This window comes from Thermobia domestica, chromosome 18 (genome assembly GCF_964235325.1).
Source record: "Thermobia domestica chromosome 18, izTheDome1.hap1.1, whole genome shotgun sequence".
NCBI lineage: Eukaryota > Metazoa > Arthropoda > Insecta > Zygentoma > Lepismatidae > Thermobia > Thermobia domestica.
In genome coordinates, this window is record NC_137471.1 from 147,887,595 (window position 1) to 147,899,623 (window position 12,029).

Here is a 12,029-nt window from a genome sequence, read left to right on the forward strand (position 1 = left end):
ACGCCTACCAGCTGTAAAAACAAGATAAAACATGCCTTTTTCGTGTTCTTGTCGTTTATTGGCTAATAATTTGAATCCCCAAACCCCTCACCCCTCCTGCGAAGAGCGTAAACGGAACGTATGTGCTTGTGTAGATCATTCTGTTAGCAGCTGTTGCAAAGGAAGAAACGTCAAAAATTTTAAAGATGTCATCGTCAATGAGTTTATTAGATAAACTTAATAAGCCATCAATGGTACCCTTTACAAAAATGCGAGATTTGGAGATTGGAGTACCATTTCGTATTGTAAACTGTGAGATAATTACAACGGTATATGGTAGGAAGGCCTGTGTGACATTTGAAGGAGGTGAAAAAGTGATTTTACCTGGACGTTGTACTGAAAAATTGGAAGCAGATAATGGTGCATTATTAACGTATTTACAAAGTGGAAATGTCTGTTTAATATATAAAGGAATGAAGATTAATGTATCTGGCCGTAACATGCATGATCTTGAATTTACTGAACTGGTTTACTCATCGTAAGTGTATGGTGACATGTACAAACAAGATGAAACATGAATTTTCCTCTTCGCCCCTCCTCTTCATGCATGCGCAGTCATCTGTATGCATAGTGTCGTTATTCTTTACTGACCAGTGACTGGAGTAACATGTCTTTGAGTGCTTGTGCGTCAACTATGGATACCAAGAAAGAGTACTTGTTAAATGTTGAATATGGACTTAATTCAATGAAAACCAAATTAATTTGCATTGGACTGGATAGTGATACATTTGAACCAGTGATTCGTGTTGGCAAAGGACTTGTGTTTGGAGTGGAGTTAAATTTGGCAGAGTGGGAGAAACTTGTACATTTAACCCCATTTGTTACGGACTATTTAAATTCTCAAGTGGAAATTACATTTATAAAATCTCTTGGTCGAAAAAACGAACTGGTGGTACGAAAACTAATGGGTGAAAAATTAGTGCTGTTAGAGAAGAAAGGAACACTTCATGCTCCTCGAAACACTGTGTACTTATCTTCAAGTGATTGGCTTTATTTCTTGGAAATATTACCGTGTATTGAACATGCTGTGAAAAACAGTAAAGTTTGTAGTGTTGTGCTACGTGAATATTTTGACTTGTGTACAGATACTATTCGTAATCATGTACAATCGCAGTGTCTTACATGCAGAGGACTTGCCGGAATCCATACCTGTGTAGATGAACAGAGTATTATTAATGGTATGAACATTAGTTTTCCAAGTGTCTCTCTTGATAAGAACAGTAATGTGAACATTGATGGTGAACGATTAAAATTGGAAATGAAAGTATTTTGCAAACAAAAACTTATAGATTCAATAATGGCTGATTTATTTGATAGTGTATCGACACAGCCATGGTGGGGGGAAACCGAAACTCAACCTTCGGAGGGTATCAATGAAGTGAACGACTCTTCATAAAGAAGGAGAAATTGATTTGTTTTTTTTCATGTATGCTAAACAACGTAATAACAAATGTAATAAAAATATATATAGTGGAAAGTGAAATGTTTTATTTGTGTGTGTGTTTTGTGTTCGTTTCATACACCTCAATATGATAGGATTTTAAAGTTTTTTATAAGAAAAAAAATCCTAACATATTTTTTCCTCGTATATTATAAGTGATACGTATAATAATAATAATAATAATAATAATGAATTCAAATTCTTGAAATGAATGTTAAAATAAAAATTAGTATTTGAAATTATTATTATTATACAACATTGTCTTAAGTATGATAGGACTTTTTTTTAATTTTTAAAAAAGGAACTAATATAATTAATATTAAAATTTTAAAAACAAAAGTCCTATCATAATAATAATAATATTGAATTCACATACTTGATTTAATTTACGAAAGAATAACTGATTAAGTATTTGAATTCATTATTATTATTATGTAGTTATATGATTACATCATTGAATTAAAAAATCAGTTTTAGAATTTTTTTTTTAAATCACTATGAAATTCTTTAATTCAATGACTTAAAAATATGTTTTATGATATGTGTATTTAATTACATAACTGATCATAAAACATATTTATTTATTAGGAAACGGAGAAAATAAGAAATAAAACATTTGTTTTCAAAGAGAAAAAATAATACAAATTGTTTATTGTTGATGAAACTATTTACACAATTAAAACGCCGGTAAGTATAGTACATTTTAAAAAAAGAACGTTAGATTTTGTTTCCACTGTCCATGTGTTGATAACTTCACAACTGTCATATACTGTTCACTAATAATACTACTGCTGTTGATGTTGGTGATGAAACGTAGATACAAGTCAATCTGTACATTGAAGATGATGTCCATACACACGATGACGATCTTTTACTCTCTGAAATGAAAAAAATGAAAAAAACAAACTTAAAATTTATTTTATCTATAATCATGAACAAATAATAATACATACAAACACATTATAATAAAGAAGAAGAAGAAGAAGAAATGGCTACCTGCAATAATATGAAAAGAAAAGCAATCAAAACAAACGAAGAAGAAGAATGAAGACATGATTACCTGTAAAAGTAAATACAGCAAACGACGATCATTTTTTTCTGGAGTTGATGAGAAAGTGTAATGAAATTCATTTAATGACTTTCCTTTAGCTTTGAAGCATAGGAAAAGATATGAATAATGCCCACATAGGGATGATTTCACACTTTGAATTTGTTTATTATTAAATGTATAAGAAGTGGAATTTCTACGTAGAAATTGAATATGATGCATTACATATGGAGGAAATCCAAATGTATCGAAGTAGTGGGCACGGCCACCAGTATGAATATATACGGAAATCCAGTGTGTGCCAAGTTTGTTCGAGGGATCTGTATTTATGATGATAGCTGCAGGTAGTGGAACATGTGCTGGTAATTCATTGGCTGCATATACGCCAACGAAATGATTGTGAAATAAAGAATTTGTTTGCAAAGCATTTAATAAATCTAGTGTAGAGGACATCATGTATAAAAATGCAGACATGTACATATATGATATGATATTTAAATAACGTACCTTTAAAAATCCATGATGATGTTCCTCTGATGATCCACTTCTAAGAGAGATTGGAATTCTCCATACACAATGCAGGAGATAGGTGCTGGTAGAGGCTTCGTAAAATGAACTTCCAGACGAACACACCCATGACGTATAAGATTCCAATGCTGCACAGCGCTGGCTTCTCCATCTTGAGTAATGTCGATAACAAAGATAGTGTATCCTTGAGGAAAGTCAAGGCGAGGAATATTGTTGCCATGATTTGAAAAGTGAATGCCTGATCCACAGAATAAGGTATGATATGAGGAAACATAGAGGTTGTTTTCGAAAATTGGTTGTAATGGTTTTGAAGGTACAGGTTTTCCATCAATGTATAGAGAGAAGAAATTGATGTCAAAATGTTTGAAATGAAATGGATTTGAAGTTATTGTTCCTGTATAGGCATCATTTTGTGTAAACGCCACAATCACTCGAGTTGGTAATACTCCCATAAATAAATTATCTATTGTTTTTGATTGAAGATCCTTTGGAATGACGAACGACTTCATTTGCACTCTTGTGAGAGGATATTTGGCTGTTGTTGATTGTAGAAGCTTGTTATGTGCTAGTTTTATTGTAGGACTAACATTAATCTTTTTAATATGTAAAGCAGCGTCTAAAATGTTCACTTTAGCTTCAACAGACGCATCACTAGCGATGAGACAAAAGTTTGGCTTTGCAGGAATTAACTTGAGACGTAATTCTACTCCTTGGATTAAAAATTTATCTTGATTAAAAATATCACAATGAAGATGTCCAAGCATGTCGAATTTTGCACTTTTTTTTGTTAATTCATAACGTTGTTGAAATCCTTTATTACCACTAGATGTTGCATCCATATGTCCAGCAGTATCTTGAAACCAGAATGCACATTGAAGATGAGTATTTTTAGCAGAATCATCATAATTTAACAGTTTTTCAATGTATGATCGATATGGATGATTATGAGATGGAAATGAAATCAGTTTGTTATTTAAATACATTTCCACTTCACTGAACATAGAATTTAAAAAGTCATTAATAGGAGCCACAGCTTTATCACTTTCACCAAATGCTGATCCATCAGGCTTAACGATTTGAGCTTCGATGTAAAGAAGAGTATGTGGTAGATCTATGTATTCATCACTTGTTCCTGGGATGACAAACTCTATAGGAGCATTATCAGCTAGTGAACTGATTGGTTTGTATGTAACAACATGATTATCCAATATACTGGTTTGCGTTGGTTTTGTAGAAAAAATATCTAGTTCACTTTTTACACACTCGCAGGATTGATGATGTAAGAAAGCCATAATGGTGATGATTTAATCAAAGATATCGTGTGATAACTTCCTCTTCTTATAAGACTGATTTTTCTTTGTTTTCTGTGTACGTTTCCTCTTGCCCTTCTCCTTCTTCTTCTTGCGCTTGATGATGTGTAATGGTGAAGGGTTAAAGATGGAATGATGTGTAATTCTTCTTTTCCTTCGTTGATATCCAGATCCTAGCATAGATTTCAGTTTATTTTTTGCTTTGTCTTGCAAGACGGATCTCGCTTCACCCATTCGTTGATGAAAGGATTCGTTAATAGGTTGATTGTCGATGATGACATCAGTAATAACGTTTGCTCCAGATTTTAATAATTCCTTTCCTACTGTTTTAGCTCCTTGTTTTACTAGTGGCATGACAGAACGAAATAATCCTCCAAGGAAACTTCCAATACCATGTCCAACTTGATAAGGGGAGCCAACATAAACGTTTCCAGTTCCAGAAAGAGCTTGTTTTTGATAATATTGTAAATATGGATTATTCATATTTGTCGATGTTGACGCACTGGTCGAAAACGTAGTTTAACGCATACAGTTCCGAAAGTGAATGCCAATGGAGAGCCTGTACTATCTCTTATATCTATTTTGATGTGTTCAAAATGCATCTTCTCTATAGGCACATAATGTGGAGGATTAAAAATTTCTATAACACTACTTCCAAATGTATGATTCACAGGATTCATATTTATGATACGTAATAATGGTGCTACTGTATCTCCAACAAATACAGATTGAATTATATCACAATACACATACATTGTAGATGGAAGTCCTAAACGTAAATTTGGAATGCTTTGACCTTGTTGCATATCCTTTAAATCAACGCTTGGATCAAACCCCAACATCGCACTAACACTTGGTGATAATGCAACGTCTACATCTATGTCTTTATGAAGACGTCGTATAAAACAGGTATTACTCTCACGAGTATAAGAAATATGTAAATTTGTGAATCTGTTGTACGTATTTATTATCTTTATCAATTCTGATATGTCAGTGTAATAACGTACAGGAATAGTTATAAATTTCCATTCATCACTTTTTGCAGGTTTGTAAAAAATTTTATTATTTTCGTCATTAATATTTAATATTGAATGAGGATAATGAATTTCAACAATAGCCACTTCCCACTTTTCATGGAATTCCATTCTTTGATGAAGTTTCGTAGTGTATGATGTTAAGGTGTTGTCAGGAAAATATTCCATAGAACTATTACTGGGAAGCGTAACGTAAAAATCTCCATCAGGTTCCATTGTACTTCTCGATCTTCTTTACGGATGATGCAGGTATCCAGGAATCGAAAGAAGAAGGATATCCTTTCCAACGAACAAGATATTCTTTTCTGCTGCCTTTTCTTCTTGTACGTATGATTTTATCTATGTAAAATGTCTTTGATAACGTCACAGGTTGTAATTCCTCTCTGTAAAATAATCCATCCAGTGGTTCCTTGTTTAAATCTTCAATTTCATAAACAGATGGATCTCTTGGTATTATCTTCTTCACTTTAAATATTTCCCAAGTCCAATTTTGCATATATCCTTTATCAAATGTACGTTTAGTTTTACTAATTCGTACTGTATCACCAATCTTAAGATGTTTTAAGAAATTTGGATTCTTCTTCTTCTTCTTCTTCTTTATTTTATTATCATATTGATTATGCCATACTTGTAATAGGTTATTTTGAGAAACATTTGCAGGTGACATCTTTATGCTTGAATGATAACCTTCATTGTATGATTTCACAAGAAGAGGTAATACATTTAAATAATTATACGTTTGATACTTTGTAAAATACTTCCACATTTTTTCTTTTAGAGTTCTGTTAAAACGTTCTACAATACTAGCTTTTATATCAGGATTTTTAGTTGTAATATGTTTTATTTTGTTGTCCACTAAGTACTTCTGTATTGTTTTATTAGTAAACTCACTTCCTTTATCTGTTTGAAATGTAATTGGTTTTCTGTCTTTGAACACAATTTGCAATGCTTTTAAGACATCATTTGTACTTTTAGATTTTAATGGCACAGCCCATGCATATCGACTGAACACATCTATCACTGTAAGAATATAACGATATCCATCATTAAATTTATGAAGAGATTGAAGATCATTAATATCACTTTCCCACTCATCATCAATGTTATTCACTACATAGAAATCTCTTTTAAAACGACGACGTACAGGTTTGTGTAACGTATATGTTGTTTGTTGCAGTAACCATCTTCTTATACAGTGTATAGGAATTTTCGTTTTTGTAGCTATCCACAATTTTTTAACAGTTGAAAACGAGGCAGGATGTGAAGGGTTGTAGTAAATCTTGCTTAACTGTTTGTTTACGGTTTCCACCTTGACCATACTGGACGTTTACAGGCACGTTTCCTTTTCCTTATAGGAGATATTACTTTTTCCTTTTCTTCTTCTTCTTCTGCTTCTTCTTCGTCGTCTTCTGCAAACGATTTCAGAGGTATTTTTTCCCTTGACGATGATGCTGTTGGTGATGCTTTAGTTCGTCGTAAAATATATGACAAACGTTTTGGATTTCCAATAAGTTCTTAAGGTGTGTTATTAGAAGATAAATAATTACAAAATTTCTCCCATCCCGGTGGATTTGTGTGTTTCCGGGGTCGCGACACATCAGAAATTAAATCTACAATGTGAGATCCTTCTAGTTTATCACCTCTGATGTAAACAGTTCCTTTATTATCCCACGTGATATTATCATCATGTTTCATTCTATGTAGTAGTAATTCAGCTCTTTTACGAAACATTTTGGGTATAGATAATAATATTTCTTCTTCTACTTCAGGCTTCTCTGATTTAGTTGACGTAATTGAAAGTGTTACAGGTTCTTCTTGTTTTCGTATTAAATGTAAATATTTTTGAAGAATATTATTATACTAATTCCACTTTTCTTCATCACTAAGCGATGATAACTGTAAAATCTCTTGCATTTCTTGATCCAAATTAGATTCACGTTTCTCCAGGGCTGATGATGATGATGATGTTGGTGTTTGTATACGATTCAGAACTTCAGGTGGAACTAAAATCATCTTCTTTGCATGTTCCATTGTACTAACGGAATAGTAAACTTGATAATACACCAGTTAAAATAGGAGCTAATAATGCCGGTAGGAATCCACCCTGCTGCTGTACTAATAAATGCTTCTTCTTCTTTTGGATGGAGTTTCCTTTCTTCACAAGATATCGAAGCGTCCTCTTGTATCGCTTTAATCTTGCTTTCTGTGTCTTTGTAAGAGGTACATTCCCTTTTAATACATTATAACAACATTCACAAATACTTCGAATCACTGAAGAGTCTGCATTGGCCAATATAGCTTTACGTAATTTAGGATTTGCTTTGCTCAGCGTACGAAGAAGATCTCCGTGTTTTACTCTTGGAGACATATTGTCAGAATGAAGAAACACAGTTTAAAACAAACATTATAAACACATCTTCTTCTTCTATTTCGATGGAACATAAACGTAATGATAAATATCATCAGGAAAGATATTTGTTTGAAAACGAAGTTCATCTGGCGTATCCTGTTTTAAATCAATAAAGAAATATCCATATGGTAACTTTGCTGCGTCGTTGAAACTTTCTTGAAGAAATTTTGGATTCTCAGGAGTTAATTGATAACTCAAATGTTTAATTTGTGATTTATCTCTTGGATTTTTAAATAATACGAGATAAGAACAATTTAAGCTCATATCTCTGCTTCCTTTTCCCTGATGAAATATGTTTTGTGTAATAAATAGTACACTAAGATTTCTATGATGAGAACCCTTTGTAAAGAAATCAACTATATTGCGGTTCACTTCACACATTTGATCATCAATAATAATAAGATGTGGTCCAGTTTCAGGTAAAAAGTCTTTTGTTCGAGGTAATCCTTCAATAAATTGTACTTTTGTCGAAATTTCTCTGTATGCATTTTGCCATTCTGCATAGTACCAATAAATATGACGAAACGATGTATTAACCATACGTGGTAAATTGGACAGGAATCGTATTACAAAGGAAGTTTTTCCACATCCACTTGGTCCGGCAACAATACATGAAAAGGGATGTTTCCACGTCGTGTCCATGTTAAAGAGTATGATCATTCTTTCCTTATACGTATATTTATAAAGGGCCTTATTACATTTCTCTTCTTCTTTTGTTGGAAGTAGTGTAGCCATATGGAAAAGTATCATATGAATTTGGAATTCTACGTCGTTTAATATAATTTATCTTATAAATTTTTGTTTCGGGCATGCTGACGATAGTATGGTCTTTCCTGCGGCAAATTTTTTTCTCATTGGTAATTTTGACTTCCGTGGGACGAGATTCTTCTTCTTCTTCTTCTGCATCCTCTTCATTATCTACTATCATTTTCTTCATTACATCAAAATTTAGGTGTTTTGAAGATTCATAGTTTAATGAAAAGCCCCGTATCTTGCATACTTGAAACTCCTTCTTCGTGCTGGGATCAAAAATACGTAAGCTGTAATTCTTCGGGCCCGCCGATACATATTCTGAAATATAGGCTTCTTTACCATATTCGAGGACTTCATTTGTTAAATCGCCTAAAAAGTCACCAGTTGGAATTGTACTTTCACCAGGTTTTTGCGTATAAATGACGGAATCAGTATCAAAATATAATACTCTTTCTTGTAGTTGATCTAAATATTTGTACAATTCTAATCTTGCTTGTGCTGTTGTGTATGCGGCTATGACAACATTTACTGTTGGTAGTGAAACAGGAACGTCATCGGTGTATTGCCAATATACATATAACATGTCATCATTTACTGGGAATATTTGATGAACATCTATATCATGAGATGATAATTTCTCATATAATTCCTTGGGTTCATTAATAATGCTGACATGACCCATGTTCTCACGTTGACCAAATTTTCCCCAAAATGAATTTAACATTAATTTAGCTAAACTTCTAAGTGCTGGATTATGTTTAATTTTGTTCTCATCGAGACGTATTCCTTCCTTTTCATAAAATCGCTGAATGTACTTCTTCTTTAATTCATCTGTTTCACACCATGCTGGCCATCCACTAGCTTCTGTTTTTGCTTTCAGGAAGGTGTTTATGTATTCTGCAAATAAGCCACCACTTTTTGTTTTTTCATCATATTGAACAACGTCATATGCCCATATTTCATGAATATCTATTATTTTGTATCCTTTTTCTAATGCCTTTCTTACTTCATCTGCTACCCATGTTCCATGTAGAACTCGATCTTCATCATTGTGATTACAAGGTGCTTGGTTTAATTCATCACAACATGTACGGCAGAGTGGAAACATCAATCTATCATTTGATTTATAAGGGAGGACAGGATGAAACAGTTGTTTTGGAGGCAAAATACTGAGCTTAACTAATCCTTCTACTTCTTCAATGGTGGGAATATTTGAATCTCCAGGCAGGTAGATAGTAGGATGACGAATTGGAAACTTCTTGGTCTTAGAGATAAAAGGATAAAGGGAAATAACATCTTTGTATTTTATGGTCTCTCCTTCAGATTCTTGTGCTTTATGATACAAACGTATGGCATTCACACGTCCTCCATAAAAAGCGTCACGAGGATTTAATGGTGATTTCTTTGTATACGGATGATTACTAACATACTTCTTCATCTCTTCATTTCCTGCCAATTGCTTTTTAAATTCACAACCCCATATTTCATGCACTTCACAGCCAAAATCTTTTAATTTTTGGATTTTCTTCTTTGTTGCTTCATATCGAAATTCCATGGTATCTGTAGCATTGTTATAGATGGGTTTATCTCTGTCGTTAGGGTAGCAGTAGATACAACCATGTGTGAAATCGCCTTCATACTCCCAGACGTGTATTTTTCCTGTGTTGGGATCTGTCCATACACCATCTACTTTCATTGATGCTATTCGTTTTTCCTTACTACGTGCAGCATTGGTAATTTGGATGTTTCTGGTTTTTTCTTCCCAAGCTATCCATTGTACTGCTTCAACTGATTGTACATCTCTCCATCGATATCCGTTCTTTGGTATGATACCAATTGTATTTTCCTTTAAGAAATTTCTACGATATACCAAATTACATGCACTGGCAATTGTAATACATTCAAGTAAGGGATTGACATTAGTTTCAGATTCAAATGTATTCATAAATGAAATACATGCTTGACGTAATACTTCAACATCCTGTACACAATACTTGATGAGTTCTTCTTTCATTTTAAAGGTGTCGTTTTGATGTTCGGTATACCATTGGAGAAACTTGCGTCTTTCGTCTACTTTCATAGTATCTGCTCCATAATATTTAATGTCTGGAAGCGGCCCTTCATAGGTTTGGTTCTCACGTCGATTAAAGAAGTGTGGGAAATATCCTTTGCACGATTGAAGTCCAAATGCACCACTTAATTTACTTAAGGGCATAGGAAGAAAGCTTAGTGAATCGATGAAGGTTACGTTTTCTATTTTAAGAGAGAGAATTTTTGCTCCATTCATGATTACTTCTGGAGTCCAATTCATCTTCTCAACCATGGTCTTAATGATGAAATGTGCGTCATATCCCTTTGAGTTATGGGCAACACAGGTTACTGATTTAATGTTTGGTCGACGTTGTTGAAGATGTTTTAGAAAATCTTCTATTACATTTTCTCCGTCAAAAATATTTTCTCGCTTTCCACAAATGACACAATCATTCTTGATGTTGTTATCTTCATAACATTGGTAACATACATGTTGACTAACCAAGACATTAGGTATATGTTCATATATGTTTGCGTCCTCCTCTTCTATTTTCGTATCTTGTGTGCATTCAATATCATAAAACAGAATCATAGCTTTCTTCTCCATGATGATTTTTTCATTGGCTTTTTTCGATTTTCTTCTTTCATTCACTTTCATGTAACATTCATGATTGGGTGGTACTATATCATAGCAAATGTTGCAATAAGTTTCTCCACATACGTGAGAACCCTTCTCTTTCACTACATAAATTTTCAAACATTGGGCACAGCATTTCACAATGGAACATAAAGGCTTTCCATTTTGATACGGCGCTGACTTGTGATAGTCATAGCATGACTGACCATAAAATTCTCGATTACAATCATTGCAAGTAATATGGGTATCTTTAAAGTCACATGGAGGCTTCTGATGACAACGATAACATACAGCTGTACAATGTTTCAAATGATCATGTTTTTTTTCATATTTCTTATGACAGCTTTCACAATAATAACTACAGCTAAAACATGCTGTCAAGCTTTCAATGACGTTGTAGTGGTTATCTATAAACAGTAAATTTAAAGCAGTTCTCTCATTATCACTTGGTGGAGCTTCAAACATAACATCACTTCCTGAAAATCCCCTATACACTGTAATTTTATAATCCTTTAAATATTCCTGAAATTTACGAATTTCAGGAATTCCACCACCATGACTGAGATCTACATCGGCAGCTTCACACAGATCTTCTACTTCTTGCTGAATTAAATATTTATTTTGATTTTTTACATATCTATTATATTCAGTTTGATTTCTTCCCTTGTATTTTTTCAGTCCTATGGCAACGACGATTGCATGCGCTAAACATCTTGTACCTGTGTTCTTAATTGTGATAATACCACGTTTTGCCTTTACATAATCGTCGGTATTCATAATATGTTGTTTCAAACGACC

At 33.3% G+C, this 12,029-nt stretch overlaps 1 protein-coding gene across 1 annotated transcript; it reads right to left on the minus strand.

Moving 5' to 3' along the window:
• Nucleotides 1-2,194: 2,194 nt before the first annotated feature.
• On the minus strand, nucleotides 2,195-4,651 carry LOC145674974 (uncharacterized protein F54H12.2-like). Its single transcript, XM_081745292.1, has 2 exons — nucleotides 3,036-4,651; nucleotides 2,195-2,358 (listed from the first exon to the last, which is right to left on the minus strand). The coding sequence occupies exon 1, from the start codon at nucleotides 4,346-4,348 to the stop codon at nucleotides 3,038-3,040; it is 1,311 nt and encodes a 436-aa protein (XP_081601418.1). The 5' UTR covers nucleotides 4,349-4,651; the 3' UTR covers nucleotides 2,195-2,358; nucleotides 3,036-3,037.
• Nucleotides 4,652-12,029: the final 7,378 nt, after the last annotated feature.